Source organism: Halyomorpha halys, unplaced genomic scaffold (genome assembly GCF_000696795.3).
Source record: "Halyomorpha halys isolate HHAL.00 unplaced genomic scaffold, Hhal_1.1 Scaffold293.1, whole genome shotgun sequence".
Taxonomy (NCBI): domain Eukaryota; kingdom Metazoa; phylum Arthropoda; class Insecta; order Hemiptera; family Pentatomidae; genus Halyomorpha; species Halyomorpha halys.
This window is the reverse complement of record NW_027115239.1, coordinates 1,411,893-1,436,671: the sequence shown is the minus strand read 5'-3', so window position 1 is coordinate 1,436,671 and position 24,779 is coordinate 1,411,893. Positions and strand designations below refer to the sequence as shown.

Sequence of the window (24,779 nt, the reverse complement as noted above, 5' to 3'; positions counted from 1 at the left end):
AAAAACCATACACTTTTCGTAAATTTTTCATTCCAAGCTCAGTGTCTTTGAAACTATCATCCAAACATTATAAAAACTGATCAAGCATACTTTTCTTAAACTAAAGCAAATTGACTAAAATTTGAACTTTTATAAAGGTCTGTACATTCAATAATTACCGAGATATTAAGCTTTTTAATAAACAGGACTTTATTCGTAAAATCCCTATTATGTGGCTTTATTTTGATAAATAGTGTAGCAACAGCTATTCCGTGGAATAAGTTCAATAAAAATTACTTTCAGGTGAATTTAGACGTGTTTACAGATAATAGTTACTACAATATAAAACGTTTTACAAGATATGTGATTATTGATGAAGGAAAAGGGATGTTACTATCCTGTAGAAATATTTCTTTATGCTGCTCTAAAGTGATAAAAAATGCTTAATATTAATGATATTTCAATGACTTTATGTTGTTGTCTGGGGCTTTAGGGCGTAAAACCCTGAGGTCATCAACGCCCATAGATGACTTTATGTTCACCTGCTGATAATTAAATCATAATTAATGACTCAATTATGTAGTCCTTGTTAATAATTACATCATTGTGATGGTAAATCTTAGGAGGAATTATAAACCAGATAATGGCTTTAATAAGCAAAAGCTTTACATTTGGACATCACAGAACTCATTCCACAAAACAGTTGCTATAACCATACTATAAACTTTACAGGTAACATAACTAATTCTACAAACAGCTGTTAACACACATGAAATAAAAATAATTAATACTATACAAATTAAAGATTTTATTTCCATATTAAACCGTCCCTAAAAAGAAATTTCTTTGAGGTGAGCAGTTTCTTCAGTTTTTTCTATCTGTCCCCGGACTGTCTAGTGAAGGAGCTTTTGAGTTGTTTTCTACTAGTACAAGAGCCCAAGAGAAGAAAGCATTTATTTCACCCCAATGTTTGATTACTTAATTGAAAACTAAGTCTAATTTCTAATTTGAGGCGATATCTCCAGAATTATTATACGTAAATAGTTCTGTTGGGGCTTACGTTTTATAAAATTTACTCGACTTTAAATTATGCTCTCTTAGATTTTCTATTGTTGTAGGTAGTTTTAACGACATTGAGCTCCGAATAAAAAATTAATTATTTTTAAAGTTTTGAAACAGCCGCCATTTTTTATTCCCCCTACCTATACTTGGCAGACTCATCAATTTTGAATAGTAATTATACATAGTTTTTATTTAAGTAACCAAAAATTGGGGTAAAATAACTGCCTTTATTTCTTCCCGGATCTTGTACTATGACATGTATATTTCATTGGTAAAATTCTCAGGTCGTATTAAAGAATTCCCACTAGGCGCCAAGTACCATGTAAATAGTTAACTCTCTACCCTCTTGAAATATGATGTGAGCATGTTCGGGGATGGATTCCAGTAGCTCCATTTCTTCTACTAGAGGATCGTATTTAGTCGCTCTTATATGATTCTTCACCAAGACTGGACCAGGTTTTGTTAGCCACGTAGTCATAGATCGTCGAGGATGGTTGAACATAGGCTCGTGTGGAGTGACGTTAGTGGACTTGTAATGGAGAGACCGTATAGAGTGAATAGCTGTCAGTCATATAATTAATAAAAGTGATAGTTCAGTGCGTTAAAAAACAAAAATTCATAAGTTCATAAAACTAAGGTACGTTTTACTATAAATAATAATATCACGGTAAATACGATTGCCCTTGCCAAACAGTTCTTTAGAATTACTGTATATCTTATTCTTTTAAATTAAAACACCTAAATAAGGGGTCGGCAAAATTTCCCTCTACCCTGGTTGACCCACAACCGCGTTGTGCAACGACTTGCTGTTAATCGTCTGAGGTAATCTATAAAACCTAACTAGACATATCTGCCCAGAATGTATTTATTAGTTGGGTCAAATTTGTTCTAAAAAATAGAATAATCGTTAATCCTAAAGAAGGCACCAGACTACAGACGCAGGCAGTGACGGGATACCCCAAGCGGAGTTGCACTCCACCGTTGCTATGGAATGATGAAAGAATTCAATATAAAGTGGCATTACTGAACTAAGCATCCTATGCTGCATTCACCGACAGGACAAATAGGAAAAGACAAAATCCAGAAGCTTACAGTAAATTAGGAAAAACGGCAGCAAACGTTTTAGTTTTATAGTTAGTTCAAAATTGGCAGTCATAAAAACCATTAGCCAAAGGAGAATTTATCAAGGAGTATGTGTAAGAAATTTGCAGTGTTTTGTGTCCCGAAACGAAAAATGAATTTGGAAAAATTAGTTTGTCAAGACGAACTGTTGTCCGACGTATTGATGATAGCTAATGATATAAAAACAACATTGACTGACCGTATGGCTGGTTATGAATTATTTTCCATAGCATTAGACGAAAGCACCGATTTGTTCAACAAAACAGCTCAACTAGCTGTATTTATTCGAGGTGTTGATAAATAGTTCATAGTTACTAAGTAGTTGCTTGCTTTACAGCCGCTAAAAGGAACCTCTACAGGAGAGGACATTTTTAATGATGTTCAAAAGGTATTGGCCTGTTGGCTTGCCATGGTCAAAATTAGTTGGTGTATGCACAGATGGTGCACTTTCTATGGTCGGCTTACATAAAGGTTTCATTGGAATTTTGAATTAAAAAGCAACTTAATTAAGTGTGTAAAAAGATGATTTTATAGTCCTTCATTGCATTATCCACCAACAGAACTTGAGTTTTAAGTCCATTCGACTCCAGAATGTTATGAATGTGGTAGTAAAAACCATCAATTTTATTCGATCCCGAGGGCTTAACCATCATCAGTTCACGGTGTTTTTGGATGAAATATCAGCCGAATATGGCGACGTAACATATTATTGTGAAGTCAGATAGCTAAGCAAAGGGAAAATACGGAAACAGTTTTATGAGCTTAGAAATGAAATATTAAATTTTATGCAAGTAAAAGATAAACCACTATCTGAATTGAATGACCCAAAATTGATATGTGACTAGCATTTCTGGCCAACCTTACAGGTTATTTGACTGATTTAAATTTGAAACTTAATAAATAAGGACAGTTAGTAAATGATTCTCACAGCTATTTGAAAGTTTCAGAACAAAATCCGCTTGTGGCAGGCACAGATGCTGTCTGGTAACAGTTATCATTTCACCGCACTCTTTGCGAATGAAAAGAAGACCATTTTCAGCTTAGAAAATTCGCACGAAGATTGATTTGTGCGTTTGGCAGTACTTACAAATGCGAACAGTTCTTTTCAATGATGTAAGTTAATAAATCAAACCATCGTACAAGGTTGACTGACGATAATTTGGAAAATTCTTTACGTCTTTGTATCAGTGGAATTAATTCAAACATCAATGGATTAGTTCCCCAAATTCAAGCACAGGTGTCTCATTGATTTCGGTGTCGCTAGGAATAATTCCAAATTTCACGATTTAATTATAATGTTGTACCTATTTTTTTTATTTCGTTTTGTTATTTTAATAATTTGTATTATAATAACAATGTTGTATTATTTCATGTCTAATATCTATCGTTAAAAATTATGAACACTACTTTTAAAGGAGGGTAGGTATTTGCATATTTAAGTTTGGCCCACATGTCAAAGGTGGCTCATACCATTGTAATAATGATTATGACAAAAGAACATACCTAGAAAATCTGAGGAAGATAAACTTTTAGCTTAATTTCTTGCATCATGAGAATAAAATGGGATAGTGTTTTGATATGAATTAGATTAATATTGAACAATTTAAATGGAAAATAAATAATACATCTATGTCATTTTTGTACCATTGTGATCTCTATAACAGACTCTTTTTTTTACTTTAATAAAACAGTATCACAAACTATTGTATTTTCACCAAGTAACAACCACTTAAATTTCAAGGTTCAAATAAGTGGTTCCATCAACTGAGTTCAAATAAAATTAATTTCCACCCTATATGCTATGTAACTTAAAGATCTGATGAGTTTTACATGTACCTCTTTGGTGGATCAGAGTAGGTTCCTACTAATATGTAAGGTTAAGCTTACATCTCTGGAGTTGTTAGAACTGTAAGAATACAGTCAGATGATTTTTAAATTTTCATAAAATGTTGCGATAATAAATAATGTTCATTATTATTAACAAATAGTTCACAGGTATATTGAGCCTAATAACAAACAAATGAAATTTCTTATTACAGTTACTGAATTATGTAAATGTATGATTAATACTAATTATGACTTAATGTTACAGAAGTAAATACAAAAAATGTCTGAACATGACCTGGATAATGAAACAAACCATATAGATGATAAACTTACAAATGTGGAGTATTATTACTTGTTGATTCTTGTTGTCTTACCAGTAAAACTGTTTTTTGAACTATGGGCTTGGCTTGGCTGGGAATTGTTCAAAAATAACTGAGTTTCCTGGCTATAATATTTTGTAATATACAATAATTAAAACTTAAAAATTAATCAAATCTTTATCTAATATTACTTTACCAAATAAACCTGTCCTAAATCCTTTGATAAAATGATAAGCTGCAAATTCAGTGTTTGGACGTATTGTATAACCACCACTTTCAACACTTTTGAGTTTAATAGTTTTATTATAGTTCACCGCACAAGACACTAACAATTCTGTAATACTATCCACTGGTTCTTTCACTCCCATATAGCCTACATATGAAAAATTATTATGCTTATTTAGCCAAAACAGTAGGTAATCAGCAATAATTTCACAACCTACTAAATGGTCCTGCATCGATGAACACAATGCAAGCTTTAATGCAGCATCCATGTCAGAAACTGTGGGTTCCAATATCCCTGGAGTATCCAAAACATATATAAGAGGGACTTCACTAACTTTTATTTTTGAAGTTACACTTCTTGTAACTCCAGCTAATGCTCCAACAGGCGCAGCTTTATTTCTTCTTAAATATGTGTGTCGCAAAGCATTGATTATGGATGATTTACCAACATTCGGAACTCCTGTAATCATTATTGAATATTCTTTATTATCTGACCGATGGTATCTCTCTGAATTCAAAATTAGATCAGTTGCCATTGGAACTAACTTTTTCAATCTAGAAAAATTATTACTTTTACAATTGGTAAATAACACATTGTTTGTACCTTCTTTCTGAAGAGCACTCAAAATTTCCTTCTCATGTGTTAAATCTGCTAAGTCTATTTTGTTCAAAATTAAAATGTGAGGTTTGATACCTCCAAGAATATCTTTGAAGTGTTTGTTTCTACCAGATAAAGGTATACGGGCATCATGAACTTCAACTATACAATCTACCGACTTCAAGTTTTTATTCATCTGTTTTAATCCTTTTCCCATATGTCCAGGGAACCACTGAAGTAAATTTTTCCTAGGATAATCAAATGTAGTTCGATAAGCATTAAAAAAATGAGGTGTAACACGGACCATGGTCCAAATTTAATACAATATTTTTATAACACAGGCCACTCGCATTATTCTTGACCCATTCTATTAAGTTTCCGAACTTACATAACATAACCTGTTTTCTTGTAAACTCTCTATAATCAATCCTTGTTATTTCATTCTTTTGGAAGTTTCATACCGTGGAATAGATTATTTAATGAACGTTATGTTCTGTTGGGTAGCTGGCATCTCTTATATTTTCGTTAAAATTTATATCATAAATAAGAATGCCATCGTAGGTCAAAGTAGACAGTTTAAATTGTAACCGTGATCAGAAACATGGCTGTCGTTCATTGTTAAATTTTCGTGATTCCACTTATTGTTCTTTTGCCTGTTTACTATTAAAATGATTTTAGTGATTTTATAGCGTATAAAATGTTTTCGAATAACTCCAAAAATGTTACGAGCAAGATGTCAGAATTGTCTCTTCCAAAAGATGAGGATGAAGAATTAACAGAGCACTTCTCAGATTGGAAAATTCCTTTAGCATTTAACAAAAAGAGACACTTAGAAGTTATTGAAGGTGGCAACAAATTAACTCAAACATGGAGAATGAAGGAGAGGGTAAAATAAATGTCTTATATCCATAGTTGTCAATGCCATACTATTCACTATTCATTTTATTCAAACCTTGTTCTTATGAAGCTTTTATTTGGGTTTTCCAGTACTATCTGATATAAAAAAATGTTGATATCAATTAGTATTATAATAATACAGAATCCTTTTGTTTCTTTACAGATGAAAACTGTAAGTGTAGCCCTCGTCATTTGCCTTAATGTTGGAGTAGATCCTCCAGACATTGTTAAAACTCAACCATGTGCCAGATTGGAATGTTGGATAGGTTAATATAATACTTAGTTTTATTTTAAATAGTGCTTTTGGTCATCAAAGTTATGTCCTACAATCTTTACTCTTCTTAGTCTTATTATTATTAGAATTATTTTTCTAGCAATTCCATGATTCCTGGATTGTTTTGTTCTTATACTATATATTTATCATGTTAAAATATTTTTACCTATTTCATGTTTATTTATGGACACATTAAATACTAAGTAAAATTAATTTTAAAATTTTTCCTCGGTTTTTTTTTATGTTCTAATTTATAAATTGAAAAATTTCTATTATTGTTTGGTACTTTTTATGGCCTACATTCTAATTGAATGCAATAATAATAATAATATTTTATGTCAAATAGTTGCTTAGGTTTTCTAATGTTATTTTACCTTTTTAATTGGGCATAATCAAGTTTAATGTTTGCTTTATTCCAAAAATTAAATTTTAAATATTAATTTATAGTATTTGTAAATTTTGAATTATTTTTTACAGACCCTTTATCTATGAGCCCACAAAAAGCCCTTGAAGCGATTGGTAATAATCTCCAAAAGCAATATGAAAGATGGCAGCCAAGAGCACGTTATAAGCAAAGTCTGGATCCAACTGTAGAAGAAGTAAAAAAGCTTTGTACATCACTTAGAAGGAATGCCAAAGAAGAAAGAGTATTATTTCACTATAATGGCCATGGTGTTCCTAAGCCTACCAATAATGGAGAAATTTGGGTCTTTAATAGGGTTAGAATTACTAATTATGAACAATTATGGTACTATTATATTATAACACCTCACAGATCCTGTGATTTGTATCCAGATCAATCTACTATGTTGATTATGTTAAAGAAGTTTTTTTTTGTTTGTTCAAATTATAATTATTTTATATTGATCACAACTATCAACAAACACTTACTTAGTAGATAATAAAATCCCTAGCAAGTCCTTGACTTATGAAGTAAGGGCCTTAGCTAGATTTGTTAATCTGCTTGCAAAATCTTACTAAACATCTGTGTGAAGCTATAATCATTCTATGACAAATGTGCATAGAAAAATTAATTATTACTGAAGAACAAACTTGTGCTAACATCATTCATGAAAGTTTTACTTTCACTTACCTATGTATGGACTATTTATTTAGGGAAAGTATTGCGATCATGAAAAAAATTCTAATTTGTGTTTTGGACGAAAATACATATTTTGAGATTCCCTGAGTTCTAATAACCAAGTATCACAAAATAGTCTGTGTCTATGTGTGTTCATGTATATACAAACAATCTAGTTCAAAAACAATAAATCATACATAACTGAAATTACATTTTTAGGGCAGATTTAAGCCTAGGATGTTAGCATCTTTTTTAAAACTGTGTTTAAGAATTTAATTTTTTTTATGTCAATAAGTGACGTCTAACTTTGGTACAAGGCTTTGAATTGAATTTTATGTGCTTATATAAATAAATTGAGTCTTCAAAAGAATTATTTTGTACAGAAATGAATATTATTTGGATTATTAAAAAATCGTATTTTATTGCTATTAAATAAATTAAGCGATCGAGTGACTCAGTTATTTGTAAAACATTAAATAAATGATATAGATTTGTTTGCCTTTGGAATGAAATCATCATTTAGCTCCTTTTTACTTTCACTTTTATTTATATGAAATATATAATTAGGGAAAGTATTGTAATTGTGAAAAATTTTTAATTCCAGTTTTCGTTTTTTAAGGTCCCCTGAGTCCAAATAACCAAACTTATGTGCATGATCATTCTAGCTCAAAAACAGAAAGTTGTACGAAACCAAAACCACATATTTATGGTGGGTATATACCTGGGGTGTGATGGCAACCTTTTTGATAAAATGACTAGAAGTGTTGGTGGAAATGATTTTTCACAATATTTTTGATATATTATTATCATCAATATTATTTCTTGAAAATGGCTCTTTAAATTTGCATTAAACTTGACTTATCAATATATGAGCTCGGTCTTATCCTCAGTAAGATGATTTAACAGGACTTAAATGCCAAATTTTCAGAAAATCTTCTTTTGAAGTACATTTAATTTTCTTTATTTGCAATAAATAATCAGCTCGAATTGTTAGCAGTAATAAACAGTTGATAAATACAAAATATTAAAGAAATTGATGAATAACTAAAGGAAAAATAGAGATCGGAGTTGATAGCTGATAAAGCTGATCTCTTTTCATCACATTTGTATTTACTTGACTTCATTATCATTTGTAATATTGGGAGGAATAGAGTTGATATTTGTTATTCCCACCTTGAGAAACCCTAAAATACAAAATTTTATTGTATCTTAAAAATAAAGTCCAAAATTTTCTTTCTTTTATTTAGGGTTTAAATGCTTAACTACCTGTAATTTTTTGTATTTAAAAAATCTATAATTTTTTGTAGTAATAAATAATAGATATAAAATATGAATGAATTTGATAATTAATAATTCCTATTTCCATTGTAATACTCAGATGTCACTTAATTTTTCTATATATGAAACATATTTTCATCCTGAATAATAAATAAATAACTATTTTTAAATATGCAACACTAATTTCATCCCAAAGTAAGGTAATAAGGGAAAGTTGTTTAATGCAGGCACCAGATTTTTTTGTTTTTTATGTATGTAAGTATGTGATTATAAATGATTGAAACTTGTGAGTGTGAATCTTTTTTATTTTTTTTCATTCTTAGTTAACTATCCCAGAGATAATATTATACCTCATAATTTGTGTAACATACCGTTTCTTTGGCCTCCAAATGTTTATTAGTAATGGTGTGTTCCCACAATCACAGTTATTATAACTGTCACAGTTTCTTCCATGGTGGAAACTGTATAACGTAGCTATTGTGACATTAATGTTGCACATAAGCCTTATCAGATGTATGTTCTGTTACTTTATTTTAGCATTTATTGCAACTTTTTCTATTTTATATTCATTTAATTTACTTTGTTCAAATTAAATATATTAGTCATTGTTATTAATTTTTCAGGTTTAAATTTTTTTCCTATTCATTATTTTTCCTTCTTCATTATTCATCAGTTAAACAAGTGCCCGAATTTTGTCATTGTATTATTTTAAAAAATATTTTATGACATAAAAGGTAGCTCAACTTAAGCAACGTAATGTTATTTTCTTAGAATGTTTTAATTATATCTTTTTTTAAATTTATTTTTAGTATTTCAGATTATAATTACAAATAATGTAGAAGTAGAGAAAACGTCAGGAGAGTGATACACTCAGTTTCCCTACATATTGAACCAGTACAATATTATTTTTGCACTGCTTTGGTGAAATTATGTTGAATCTTGTTGAATATAGAGCAGACATGGTGAAGAGTGTTGATGTTAAGAATCTTTTCCCTATTGGTGCAATCTGTTGGAAATTCGAATGAATTATTCTCCTAATAAGCAACATAATTAATTCTCCTCTACTTTTACCCTTTTTGAATAAACGAAAGCCAATGAAACCATTCCTTTATTCATTGAACGTATTTTGTTTTTGCAAACATAATTTAATATTAATAAGTACATAACATTCCTTTTGGCCTTCTCAATTAACTATTTATTGTTGTGAGGGATTCCTATACACTCATTTGCCTAAAATCTTGTTGGACTGGACCCTAACCTTAATGAGCATTTTTTTTTTCACTTTTGTTTTCCTCTGTTGGTTGCTTTTTTCAAACTGGTTGTTTTATTTGTCTGTATCCTTTCCTCATCACTGCTCCAGAAGTAGTGTAATTGTAAACTTCATGAAATTAACTTAATTGTGTTGGTGGGCTCAAAAATGCCTTTACTGCACCTAAAAATTTGCCTCAGAAGGAATTTTGTAAGTACAGATACGTCAATTTACAAACATCTAGTAAATGCATTTTTGAACCCGCCATAAGTATTAAGTCAATTTTGCATTTGAATCATTATTCTTCTGGAGCAGCGATATGATATTTAAAGTTGTATTTTCATTTTTTTAAGCATATATCTTTTTAGAATCACCAAACACTTTTTTTTTTTTAGTTAATATTTTGCTCTATTTATTAGTTTTATTTTAATTTTCAGATGTATACACAGTATATTCCACTTTCTATATATGATCTTCAAACATGGATGGGAGCTCCATCAATATATGTATATGATTGCTCTAATGCCGGTGTCATTGTTGAATTGTTTAAACAGTTTGCTGATCAACATGAAAAAGATTATGAGGTGAATAACATTTTGATAATCTTTTATTGTGATTTACTGGTATTTGAAATTTGCATGTATATATCGTTTTAATATCTCAATTTTATTAGTTTTTGGTCATTAAGTATTTTCTATTTTTTCATGATACTCTTTATCCTGATATTAGGAGTTGTTATTTTATTTATTATCAATTTTTCTTATATCTATATGAATAGTCGGGATGATTCACACATGTTAAAATTTCTGGCTTTATGGTCCACAGACTTCTACAGGTGGGGACCAGTATCATTGACGACAATTCAAAATGAGATCTGTTTTTATCACTCATTTATCCTTATAAATCACATTTTTGCTGATTATTATCTTGTTACTGTTTCATATGAAGTTGTCAAGAAATGTGTTTTAACAATTTTGGTTTTTTTCTTGAAATTAAAAGTACTGTAGTACTACTTGTAAATCAAAGTTTTACCAGTTCTTTTTTAAGAAAGTTTTATGTACTTTAAAACAATGACATATCATTTTTAATTTGATTTGGTACCTAAAAGATTTTTCCTAAATAACTTAAAAAGAATGAAAATTTCATTTTCTCTTTTCACTGGAAGTTATCCCTTGGACTTTAGAGATCACAAACTTAGCTTTACTCTACTATTACTATACTAAATAATATTAAAATGAAAAATCTTTTACCCTAATTGTTGCAAGGTAGAATGTATCCACATATTGGACTAGATTAAAACAAAATTTAAAAATATCCTTTTTTTCCTTTATAAATTACTAAGAAATTTGGTTTCATAAACTTATAAATTCAGAAAAAATTTATCTCTCTAACCTCATATAGCTGTAAATACTTCCGAATAAACACTTTTATATAATTTTGTTTGTTTAGCAAATGTCTCAGCAAAACAGGTTATCTACACCTGCTCCGAATTTTAGGAACTGCATTCAGTTAGCTGCATGTTCAGCTCAACAGATTCTGCCCATGAATCCTGATCTTCCAGCTGATATATTTACTGCTTGCTTAACTACTCCTATTAAAATTGCTCTTAAGTGGTGGGTTTCATAATCTAATTTTTCGTAATTAATAAATTTTTGTCCAATTAAATCTATTCTTCTATTTGTTTTCTCAGGTTTTATATGCAAAACAGTGCTCGTTTGATGCCAGATGTTACGTTGGAACATATTGATAAGTAAGTTAATAAACTTGATTATTTTTGCTTTCTTATTTATTTTTTTTTTTTTATTCTTATAAAATTCTCAATTTTTATTTTTTATTACAAAGAATACCTGGGCAGCTGAATGATAGAAGGACCATGTTAGGTGAATTAAATTGGATTTTTACTGCCATTACAGACACCATAGCCTGGAATATTCTCCCTCGAGGTATTATTTAAAAGCCTTTCGATTACTATGTCAGTAATCAAGGCAGACATTATTTTAGCTTTTATAGTTTTAATCATTCAACTTAATTAATATTTATCTTTGTATGCTCCATTTTTTTTTTTTAGCTTTTTGTCTAATTGTTATTGTGTTTTAATTTTGTGAAAAACTGTTATCATCATCCTGAGAAATGCTTTTTTAGTGTAAAATGTCATTCATTTGGATATCGAAAATATTTGTTTTAATATTTTTTTGCTCGACTTGTCATTGTCATGCAATGGACTTGTCTCTAACACTTCCTGTGTTAAATTACATTTAGTTTTTGATTTATTATAAATAAAAATTCAATTATTGAAGAAACCGGCTACTTTAAATTATGATTACACATTTTATACTCTGCTGGATATTTTCATCTGTATGTAGGGAGTTATTAAATGTTTTTATGAAATTTTGTTTTCCCTCCCTTCTAAGAGTTAGCATTAAACATATCATCCATTTGTGTAATTGATCTTGCTCCAATTTTGATCAGGTATTGTGCCAAAACCTATATGACTCATGTACTGGCTGTTTCAGACCTTACTAGTCACCTTAATCTTAGCGAAAATCGTAAAAAAAAAAAAAAATTGTTTTTATGATCATCCATATGATATGGATCTGTCACAAATTGTATTTTATTTTATTTATTTTTTTTTAGATTTATTTCAGAAGCTATTTCGTCAGGATCTTCTTGTTGCATCCCTCTTTAGAAATTTTCTACTTGCTGAACGAATATTGAGATCTTATGACTGCACTCCACTTTCTTCACCACCTCTTCCGGCTACCTTTCAACATGCTATGTGGGATGCTTGGGATCTTGCTCTTGATCTCTGCTTGGCTCAGCTGCCAGAGGTTTATGATTATTCAAATTATTTATCTGCATGATTCACTTGTTTATTTATTGTTTCATAGTAAAACAGTGTTTAATATTTTGTATTTTCTTAAAAAAAAAAAAAATTGTTTAGGTTTTGGAGAAGGGTGGAGAAAAGTTTAAACACTCCCCCTTTTTTGAAGAGCAATTGACAGCTTTTTCAGTCTGGCTAGCTCATGGATCAGAGCATAGGACTCCACCCGAACAACTACCTATTGTTCTTCAAGTATGTCAATATTTTTTTTTTTATATTGTATTTATGTAAAAAGGAGAAAGTATATTCACTCAGCAGTCAATAGATAACTGTACCCTTTGATTTTCCCCTATAATTCTTGTTTATACAATTTATTTTTTATAATTTATATGTATGATTTGTTTATTTTATTAGTTGTATAAACCAATCTACCATAAACAAATCATTTCTATAAATAATACCAAATAAATATATTATTATAGATAAAAATGAGAAATTGATATTTGTTTTAAAACTGGCAATCCTTTATTTACCTAATCTTTACAGAGGATGGCCTACTAATGACTGCTATTACCCTTTCTTGCATAGTGAAGAGTCCTAACCGATTCAGGCAAAGAAGAAATTACATGTTAATTACCATTACAAAGAAATTACCTTAAAGCTGATTAAGTCACTAGAATGTGGATAATGATGTCCATCCCGTTTACCTAAATGATCTCACAAATGCTCTATTGGATCCATATCACATCATGTGAGCCAGTCCAAAATTGCAATTCTCGTGAGTTCTAAGTATGTGGTGACAATTCTTTTGTATGTGGACATGCATTATCCTGTATCAAAATGAACTGTTCACCAGTGCATACAGCAAATAATGGAATCACATCTTCTAAGAATACTTCCTCATTGTACTTCTGAGAAGTCAGAATCATAGTACCATTGATAATCATTTAAGTGGGAGGAAGGAAATTAAATTCTCTCTAAACCTCAAATTATTGGCTGTTGGTTGTCTCCCTACTCTTTCATGTCTGTTTGAGTGGTACAAGTCAAAGAGAGACTCATCTGTGAATAAAACTGTTTTCATTTTGTTTCTGAATTGCCTGCTCACATTCTTTGTCTTACCAACATTTAGTAGGATGTCGTATCTTCTTACCACACACTTCCTTTGCAATATGGGTCAACCTTCCTACATATTTTTTCATTTGTTCCTGTTATTTTGTTGGCTGGTCACTCATGTTGATCAATGTTGGTTCTTAGCAACTTTAATTTTTTGATGGCAAATATGCTGGGAGTGGTGGTTTAAAAGTCTGCCTGAGTAAGTTGGTTTAGTGTACCAGTCAGTGGATATGGTGTTGTCTGGGTTTCTTATAATAAGGAGGTTAAGGAAAGGAAGAGGGTGATTATTTTCATCCTTCTAGCGTACATCTTCTTCATCCTTGTAACATATTTTTTAACATTTTCTAAACCCATTTGTCGTCACTCTCTTACACTCTTTCCTCTTTTAAATATTTTCTACTTTATATTTTGTACCCACTTGTATGTTTCCTCCAAAATTACCTCGTCATCTTCGTCTGAATTCTGAGTCTGGCTCACTTGGCTGTCAAATCTGCTTCGAGCAGGTGCGTTTTATGTGTTATTCTCTTTTTTTCCTATCTTTCTTTTACCCCCCTTCCCCTCCTTCTCTATTCTTTTCTTAATTTTCCTTACTCACATTATTAGTTATGTTCACCATATATTATTATTGTTATGTTTTCTTTTAGTTTCTTTTGTCTAACTTAACTTCATATTTAGTTTCTTTATCTATTATGGTTACATATATTTTCTTTCTCTCAATTTTTTTTTTCTTTCCATAATTTTAATTTTTAAATTATTAATAAACTTAAATATTCATATTCCTTTACATTATCTAACTTCATATTTTTATTTTTATTTTATTTCCTTAATTATGTCATTGTTTCTTACTTATTCAATTACCTATATATCCATTTTATTTTCCTCTTCTGTCATCCCTTTATTTTTATTAATTTCATTCTGTACAATTATTTACTTTATGTCATTCTGTTTATATTTTTTGTATTCATTGGTTGTTATCTTGTTCTTTGTTCTTAGTCCTGATGAAGGTTAGAAACTCTAGCCGAAATGTCGGCACGATTGAATAAGTTATTTCAACTTATTTGTGTTATATTTTGACCACACTTCCAACCATCTTCTCCTCATACACTTTAATTATAATTCATTAATGTTACTTATCTAATTTAGATTTATTATAACCATAGAGTTATAAAATTATGATACTATTATATTGCAAAAAGTTCTCTTTGATGTAGGAACTGACTGACATGTAAGAGGTAACCTTTACAATAACTAAAAATTAATCAATTTCAACATTTGGATGTGAATTTCTATTCAAACCAAACCGCTATAAACTCCACATTTCTAACAAAATTCAGTTTAATAGTACAGATGAATATGTCAATGTTATATGCGTTTTTAGTTCATATATGCTCATTATCATTTTCAATTGTCTCTATTGAGGTAAGTTTTGAACTTCCTATAACCTTAAACAATTTATAATATTCAAATTGGAATATTAAAAAAAAAAGGGCTATCTTATGAGTTATTTATTCAGTGTATTAATGATTTAATGTTTCATCATATTGTAGGTCCTTCTTAGTCAAGTTCATAGGCTCCGAGCACTTGAGTTACTGGGAAAATTCCTTGATCTTGGGCCCTGGGCTGTCAATTTAGCGCTGTCTGTTGGTATTTTTCCGTATGTTCTCAAACTTCTTCAGTCATCAGCTAAAGAGCTACGTCCCCTTCTTGTATTTATCTGGGCCAAAATTTTGGCTGTGGACAGTGTAAGTGTAATTATAAACTATGAAATTTGTCTTTGTGTTTTAATTAATCATGTTGCTAACTGAACATTCATTATTATTATTTATTTTTTTTAAGACTTGTCAAGCAGACTTAGTGAGGGATAGTGGTCATAAATATTTTATCTCAGTATTGCAAGACACATCAATGCCAGTAAGTATATTCCATACAAATCTGTAGAATTTAGTTTTAATTTTTTTATTTAATACTGGATTAGCCTGATAGGCTTTGCAAGGTTGATAGAACATTCATATTCTTTGTTTTTTTTACCAATTGATTGTGGGGAGAGGGGAGATAAGCTCATGCAAAAGACACCTCTAACTATTTACAATGCTATAAATATTGAATAATTGTGAATAATAACGTTGCATTGTAACAAATAAATAAATAAAATAAATTGATAAAAATAATAATTCTTAAGAAGAGAGTAAAAGAAAAGTTAATAACAAAAACGATGATATTTATAGATTTAATAAAATAAATAATTGGCTTTAATGGAAAAAAAGGTTAATTTGAGAAAAATACGAAGAAAAAAAATTATAAAACAGTAGCAATGTCAATAACAGGATAGATAATTATAGAAATTATAACAGAATGTCCTGCAGCAGCCTGGGCTTCAGTCTTCGAGAGAGGTTGGATTTATTAAGTTGTTTGTTACTGCTCCTTTAACTGCCGGTCAGTGGGAGTGGAATTTTATGAACCTTTTTTGATGAAGTCTTCTATTGATTCCATTTGTAGTTCCTGATGCAATTAGCTATTTCTTGTAAATCTAGGGGCATCCATTATGATTCTTATAACCTTACTTTGAAATAATTTGAATTTTTTTCCTTTTTGTAAGGGATGCCACTCCCCATACTTCCAATACATCAATAGTAGCCTAACTGTTGTTTTAAAAATGAGAAGAGTTATTACTGGTTTTAATTTAGATTTTCTATTTATGATTAATTATAACATTGCTAACCTTGTATTGGTTATATTTTTATATTGAAGTAAAGTCAAATCATTATTTTGTTCCAGCTTAATATAAATAGTTTAATCACTATTTGAGTTTATTATTTGACTGCACCTGAATCACCTTCCATTCATTATTTTGTTTGTGCTAAAAAATTATTTATGTTAATCTCAAACAAACTCAACAGTTTTTATTAAATTTTAACAAGCGTTTTTTTAATCCAAATCTTGAAAATATTGAGTTCGATATTTCCGTTTTATAACATTTGATTTTTGGTTGCCATTATATAATTATTTATATTAAAAGAGGTAATCTTAAAAGATATATCTTAGTCCTGAATTTCTTTTCTAAGATCTTTTTTTTGTTTATCAGCTCACTAATTAGTAATAACTGAATCCAGTAGTAATATAATTATAATTTATAGTGATTTTAATTACAGAAAACTTGATTTATTATAGGGATGAATTCATTGTGGGTCTGATGATTCAGATTGATATGATTTATTACTATTATTAAATATTTATCATTGATACTGCGATGATTAGGGGTTTTATAACTATGTAGGATTTCACTTACCTTAGATGGAAGTTGGAGATACTCTATGATATAAAAAGTAGCAGGAGTTAGAGCAGCCTGAATCGTTTTTATCCGTCTGGTTGCCTGAATTCAAAGTAGCTGACTGCTTCTTTAAATCAAGAAGAGTTTTCTTAATCTGACCCTTCACTTAGTCGCAATTTATTGAGGTACTAGACCTCCATTTGCTACAACTTCTCTTGGCCTTAACTATGTTCTGTACTACCTCCTTTGTTGTCAAAATCATGTACTACCTCCAAGAAATAAGGTTTTAGATTGCTTAATGTCACAAACTATTGATTGTTTCTTATAATTAGTATGATTTCAGTTTGTCCTTCTGCTTAGAGTAGATAACAATAACTAGACCAACCTCTGCTTCTGGCCTTCAAAGTCTTATATTTGTTTTTAACTAACATGCTATTTGAAACATACCTATATATTTGTTATTTTTATAATTTTTAATCATTTATTGTTTAGTAAAACAATATTTGTGTGCTTTGTGATTCAATATTGATACGTTACATTCAAGATTTATACTTAACTTCATGCTGAGTTTCAGTAATTCTTTCAGTATAACCTTTTTAATTTAAATTCTTGTCCTTTTTTTTTTTTCATTTATGTGATTTTTCATATATTACTTGTTTTAATTTTTTTTTTATTTTAGAGTGAAGAACGGATGTTGTCGGTGTTTGTTTTGAGCAGAATGGTACATAACCATCCTTGTGGGCAAGAGGCAGCTCTTCAAGGCTCACTAGTCTCTATTTGCCTTGAACAGCTGAATGACCCATCAGCTATGTTGCGTCAATGGTTGGCAATTGCACTTGCCAACCTTTGGGCTGATTATGACAAAGCTCGATGGACAGGGGTTCGTGACACTGCTCCTGAAAAATTATATGCTTTGCTAAAGGATCCTGTGCCAGAGGTAAGATGCTCCACCAATGTTTAATTCTTTATTTCTTTGGTTACTGAATGAAAAAATTGTAGCTCTTAGTACTGTTTAGTATTCATGTTTATATGTAATTTTAAGTCTGATATCACCAATTGAAATTGGTTATTAACTTTATACTGTTGAAATTCCTTACCAAAATACTATTGATAAAAGATTTTGCCGGTTTCTCACAATTTACCTGGTAATAATAAAATTTAAAAAAGGTAGTTTTGTTAACAACTAAACCATATATCTAACTCCTTAGAACATTCAAAGTATAAGCAATAATCAGGAAACATTTTAAATAGATAATTTCTTGTCAACACACAGAATTGATGGAGCTATTTACTTTATTATGATTATATAGTAATAGTATCCCATGGTGCTGGTGAAGCTGTTTCTGGAGTTAGGGTTAGTCTATGTTGTGGGTGGCATATTTTTTGTGTATTGTCTCAAAACCGGCAAATTTTAGCTTTAAAAGGTAGAGTCTGATACACTGCATAGGAATGTTGCAAATTGGATCTTAATATATGGGCAAAAATCTTCAAACCCCAACCTTTACCATCTCGAAAATTTCTTTGGTTCATCAAGGTTTTGGTAGCACTTACGTTTTTAATCACTTTTATTAAAGTCAGACCCACAACTTTCTTCCTCTTATATTTAAAGGCCTCTTATATTATTGATATTTTATGTACTTGAGTTCATAAGACACCGGTCTCCTAACTCCCAGGATTGAGGTCAAAAAATGTTTGCAAAAGAAAGTTTATTTTCTATTAATTAGTTTTCTCTTTTAAATTTCTATTTATGTTCCTATCAGGAAAGAAGGAACAGTGTAAAATATATAATCTATTGTTTTCATCTTAAGACTAGCTAACTTAGTTGTCGCAGAGGTTATCAATCTCTTTGGTTTTTTTTTTTTTTTAATTTTACTTTTTTTTCTCTGACTTGGAGCTGTGAAAATGTTCATAAAAAATTATAAATATGCATTGTAATATGTGCATAAATAATTAATAATAATTACTTATATACATATTATTTTATGTATCATGGATTTTGCTGAATCTGGAGCATGTTTTGTAAAAGCTATTTGAGTCAAGACATTTTGGAAAAGCAACATAGTAATTTTTTACTGTTAGTTTTTATTTACATATTTGTCAGAAAATAACAAAATTTTATGAAATATAAATTTAAAATTAAATGTTTAAGTACTAAATCAACATTGTTTAATTTTGTACTTATTTGTATGCCGACTGTAATAGGTACAGATAAAAAATGCAAAACAGAATGAAAGGCAAATGCAAAACTTTTGGGAGTTATTTCTGTCAAATTCCCATGCTCTATTTCTAAAAAATATCTAATATAAATAAAGGTTTATCCCAATTTTTATCGTTGATTAAATGCAATTCAATTATATTTACTACTGCTTCTCTACTTCCTTAAGATTATGGAAAGTTCAAATTAATGTACACGGGTCTTCAATTTTGAATATGAAAAAACAATTTTTCATAATTTGTGAATAATCTTTCAGATGACACTTTTTAACTATTGAAGCATTAGAACCAAGGCATCATTACACCCTAATGTAACACTCTTTCACCTTCCAATAAGCATATCTCTTCAGTTGCTTTGTTGCTGGTCATTTTATTCATTAATGTTTTATAAGATTATGGATTACTCTCGCTCCATTATGTTAGAAAGTAAAAATTAAAAAGTTAATGCTGTTGATATACTTAATTTAATTAACAATTACTTAGCTCTTGAAAAGCCTTTAGAGAATCAGGAATCCAAGTGGGCAGAACAATATTCAGCAGAACAATACAGATTCTTGCTTACTCTGATAACATGGACATTGCTGGACGCTCTTCCCAAGTTGTCTCTAATGGATTTATGAAATTAGCTGAAGCAGCAAAAAAAAAATGGAGCTTGAAGTGAATGCAGAAAAGACCAAATACATGGTCACAGAAAAAATCCCGAGGCCCAGGAGAATATACTTTTGGAAAAGTCTCTAAGTTTGTGTATCTTGGATTGCTCATAACCCAAGACAATGTTATGGTTTCTGATATTAAATAAAGTGTCCTATGTTCCAACCGCCGTTATAGCCTCAGTCCCTATTTTTGGAGCTGTGCCTTGTCTAAGGACACAAAGATTTATTTATATAAAACAATTATTCGGCCACTTCTTCTGTATGGCTTGGAAACATGGACCATCTCAAAAGGTTGGTGAACACAACTTACTGGTCTTGGAGAGGAAGATTCTCCGTAAAATATTTGGAGCTGTCAAGGTTGACCAGATATTGGAGATGTTGAACAAACCTGGAGCTCAAAGATTTATTTAAGGAACCAGATGTCCAGTTTATAAGGGTTAGTAGACTGAGGTCGGCTTACCAAGTTGCTTGTATGGCTGTGAATGATCTGCCAAAGCAAATAGTGACAGATGTACTTCATGGAACAAGACACAGAGGATGACCTATCCTTCGATGGAGTAACAGTGTGATGGGAGTGGGGAACTGGATTGTAGCCGCACAAGATCACAATAATTGGTGGAGGCCAAGACTCAACATCGAGTTGTAATGCCTAGCTAATAATAACAATAACAATTACTTAATGTCTAAGCTATGCTTGTAAAATATTCGATTAAGGATTAAATAAAGATGTTTTAGTCAACAATTTTTTCATACACTTCAGAGATCTTTCAGTTAATAAAAGGTAAAAGCAACATTTGGTCATGTGTTGCTAATTGATATTCCTCCACTCACTAATTTATGCATTTTACTTAGGTTTCTCAGAAACTTTTAAAAAATATAGTACTTATTGCTTATTATAAGTTGTAAAATTTGTTTTTAGGTGAGAGCAGGAACAGTTTACGCATTAGGAACATTTATTAATGCAGTAAAGGAAAGAAGCGAGCATGCTAATAAGATTGATCAAAATATTGCAATAACTCTTCTTAATACTGTTTCTAAGGACATGAGTCCACTAGTACGCAAGGTATGGTATTATATTTTCAGTTTTATCCTATGTGCATTCTTCTGTTCTATTAATTTCATAATTTTACTTAATTATGTTTATGTATTAATTTTAAATTACTTGGCAATGGATTCCCTGCTTTTGTAACTGCAATTCTATACGATGAATAAAATTACAAAAAAAATGAGATATGTCCTATAGAAAGACTGTAGAGAATTATCTGACTCCTTTTGATACTGTAATTTTATAAAATATCCAAAATTATGTTAGAAAGCAATACATTCTTAACCTCTTTGAAATGGACCCCCTCCAGCTGAATTCAGCTTATTTGGAGTACTACAAATTGGGACGTGACGACCTTGTGGGTTGAGGCCTAAGTTCCAGTGCGCTCGGTTCGGAACATTGTGGGTTCTATTCCCACCTGGGGCAGTTAGTATTTATTTTTCAGCGGCCCCGAAAAATGAATCTTGACACTCCCACCTTGGTTAGTACTCAGTGGCAATTCTGGGTTTGGCAAAAAAAACCAGGAGGCCCACTTGCCGGACTTGTTCTTCCCTCCAAATACCAATACCAAGCACTACAGTTAATACTTTAGTTGAAATAAACATCTTCCAAGAGGTTTCTTGAGAGATATACCTTTGTGACAGTTAAGAAGTATGCTATCGATCTGTCTATCTCGACGTAATCATGAATGTGGTATTGTTTTGTTAGAGATTGCTTAGGAGGTCTAAGACTGAGTGAATAGAAAGAGCAATTAAATATAACTCTGAGCTTGGTCCAGAATCTCAAATTAATAAAGATACCAAGATAAACAGAAATAGAATAGATTGGTTACAGAAAACTAATGTTTTGAGGACCTGCCTAAACCATAAAAGAAAGAATATAAGATTTTGTTTTTTTAAGCATATTATTTACTCCACCATTTTATGAAGTTGGCCATTAGTGGGTATCATATGAGTATTACGTGGTCACACAAATTAGACCATACTTAAATTTAGTATCCATAGTTACAACACTAGTTGACACAGAGCTATTCCTAATTTCATTTATTGTAACACATTATTATTTAATAATTATTATAGCTTTTTACATTTTAATGGGTGGCTGTTTCTTTGTAGGAATTAGTGGTTGCCTTGCAATATGTTGTGAAAGCTTTTGAAAGCAAATTTCTTTCAGTTGCACTTCAGGAGATGAGAGAAGGTGCACAGGTTGTTATGCCAGCAGGTATGTTGTGATTTCTTAATTATTTTGTTTTAAGTAATCTCAATTTGTAGAACCTAAAATTCCTCACTCTAACAATGTGGACCCTCAACAATAAAAGCATCAACCTGCTAGACAAATTTGAAAGTATAATTTTAAGGAGAATCCTAGGACAACTTTTATGTGAGAATGGCCTAGAGACAAAGGAAAAACAGCTAATTGTTTTGGCTTTGTAAGGAAATCAAAATATCTTGTATCAAGATACAAATATTAAAATGGCTTAGTCATCTTATGAGGATGAGCAATGAGAAAGTGGTCCATACAGGAAGGAAGCTATTGTAGCTGAGTGAGTAGAGATCTCTGCTTAGCAACCTCAAGTTTGCAGCAGCGTCAGTTCAATGCTGGTCTGGGTGGGTTGAATTTTATTTTGTGGCAGCCCAAGGGTTTGATTAGTTTTGGCTATCATCAAACTCAGTTTGTAACAAGCCTTATATTATTATAATGTATTGTAAATATTGCATTCAAAACATCTTATTTCTAGTTATCATCTATATTCTTTATTATTTCATTGTTTCAAAATTTTTTTTTTCATTATAATCTGAAAATGTATAATTCTAATATGATATTATCTTCATATTCTCTAAATTATGAAACAATGGCCAATGTTAGCATTGACATTTATACTTCTTATGAGGGGATGGTATATCTTGTAGATGTTTTTAATATATTATAACAATATTTATTTTATATAACAATGCAAAAAAATAATGTTTTTTAACTTTTTTTTTTTTTTTTAAATTATTAGCAATATTTAACTTCGAACAGAAAGAAAAACAAAAAAAAAAGTGTGGAGCCACCTCCTGACTGATAATCTGTAAATGTACCACTAGATTTGATAAAGATTAATTAAATTTAAAATTGACTAAGAAATAACATCATTGTCCTAAGGGGAGTAATATTTACTTATAATAATATATACTTGGTATGGTAGTCAGGTGCTTTCCACTTCTGAATGAAACCAAACACTTCTGAAGATACATAAATATACTTTATTTATGCTAACATAGCTGCTTTCTGTATGTTAAAATGTACAGGATACATGTGACAGAATGTACTTAAAGGAACAGTAGTCTGCTAGTATAGCATACTGTAACATTAGGATGGATTTAGTTATTTAGTAGTTGGTTTTTTAAAAATTAAATTACTTTTATTTTAACTTTCTTAGTTTTTCAGGTATTAGTATTTTATATTAGAAGTGATTCAAATTTGAATGTGAATGTGGTTTTTTGTATTGTAATGTGAATGTGAGTTTACAAAAAAGTTTTAACATAAAGGGAATAAAGGAATTTAGAAAAAAATAATAAAGAATAGAATTAGATTCATTTTTTTTTATCTTGTTTTTTGTCCTAACGAAGTCCTCCAAAGCGAGGTGGAAGGTTGGTGTATAATAAATAGTTTTTGTACTATTTTGAGCAATCACTGGTTCAATTTTAACCACATAATGGCTCGTTATTAGTTCTCACGAATCATTATAACTTAGTGGAATTCTTTGTCTATCAGTCCCAAATTACATTATGTCAACTTAAGTAATAACAAAAACATTTTATTAATGAACTATTTAGTTGTTTCTCCTAAAGGTCACTGACAGAGCTTGGGAAAACTCGTCATTTACGGAGGTTATGAAATATAATTTTTGAAAATTCAGTATCTTAGCTCAACTAGTTTCAGAACATTTAAGGGATATTACTGTGTAACTCGAGGTGTCAAATTTAAAAATCAGTTAAGCAGTTCGCACAAAAAATGATTACAAATCTACAGGCAGACTTTATTGATTTAATACAGTAAGTTTTCAGTGTTAAAAACTCAAATTGTTTCAAAACATTCAAGGGATCTAATTGAATAATTTGAGCCATCAAATAATGGTTATATACCTACAAATGAGCAGGTTATGAGGCAACCCTAAACGTAATACTCTCCTTTTAGCTTCTACCATAGTCGGATAAAAAAAGTAGAGGACTCTTAATCTAATGTATCCTTACTTTCTTATTTAGTTTGGTTATTCACTATAAGTATAAAAGTATTAGTTTTTAAAAATATATAATAGCATAGATTTAATAAGAGAATGATTATATCTAAAACATCCTTAATAATTAATATGTTGTTATTTTATTAATATATATATGTATAAAGAATTGACCGCATAATTTCAAATAATGAAGAAGATAGTCAGGGTTGCGGTAAAAAAAATAACGAAAATAGTTGTTAACTATCAGACCATCTTCTTCATTATTTCTTAAGTATTTTTTCTTTGAAATATATTGTTTAAAATAATAATAATAAATTGGAAGATTATTGATTGACCGTGTGTAAAGATGAAAGGAATATGGTCCGGGTGCGGTAAAAAAAAAAACCTCAAATAGTAGAAATATACTATTTTAATGAGCCAACGTTTCGCCCCACGTTGCAGGGCTTCTTCAGGGCTAAAAAAAGATACAAACACATAGTTACATAAGGAAAACAAAAACATAAGTGTAAAATAACAGGGGTATAAAATGT

General features: G+C 30.2%; 2 protein-coding genes across 6 annotated transcripts in view; one reads left to right on the top strand and one right to left on the bottom strand.

Moving 5' to 3' along the window:
* Positions 1–4,112: 4,112 nt before the first annotated feature.
* On the bottom strand, positions 4,113–5,440 carry LOC106680844 (mitochondrial GTPase 1). Its single transcript, XM_014420821.2, has one exon. It carries the CDS (start codon positions 5,438–5,440, stop codon positions 4,469–4,471), a length of 972 nt encoding a protein of 323 aa, XP_014276307.1. The 3' UTR covers positions 4,113–4,468.
* Positions 5,441–5,830: 390 nt separating this feature from the next.
* Positions 5,831–24,779, top strand: part of raptor (regulatory associated protein of MTOR complex 1) — a 49,554-nt gene continuing 30,605 nt past the window's right edge. For all 5 annotated transcript variants that reach the window (XM_067052293.1, XM_024359684.2, XM_067052292.1 and 2 more), the window contains exons 1-14: positions 5,831–6,019; positions 6,194–6,296; positions 6,782–7,023; positions 10,350–10,496; positions 11,362–11,525; positions 11,603–11,662; positions 11,755–11,855; positions 12,547–12,740; positions 12,854–12,985; positions 15,394–15,588; positions 15,683–15,757; positions 17,794–18,051; positions 20,901–21,044; positions 22,142–22,247. In XM_067052293.1, coding sequence (XP_066908394.1) covers positions 5,831–6,019; positions 6,194–6,296; positions 6,782–7,023; positions 10,350–10,496; positions 11,362–11,525; positions 11,603–11,662; positions 11,755–11,855; positions 12,547–12,740; positions 12,854–12,985; positions 15,394–15,588; positions 15,683–15,757; positions 17,794–18,051; positions 20,901–21,044; positions 22,142–22,247 — 2,110 coding nt within the window. The remainder of the gene's footprint in view (positions 6,020–6,193; positions 6,297–6,781; positions 7,024–10,349; positions 10,497–11,361; positions 11,526–11,602; positions 11,663–11,754; positions 11,856–12,546; positions 12,741–12,853; positions 12,986–15,393; positions 15,589–15,682; positions 15,758–17,793; positions 18,052–20,900; positions 21,045–22,141; positions 22,248–24,779) is intronic.

What these genes read in the sequence shown, in the direction of transcription:
- LOC106680844 (XM_014420821.2), bottom strand. Translation starts at nt 5,440, where the DNA reads ATGGTCCGTGTTACACCTCATTTTTTTAATGCTTATCGAACTACATTT.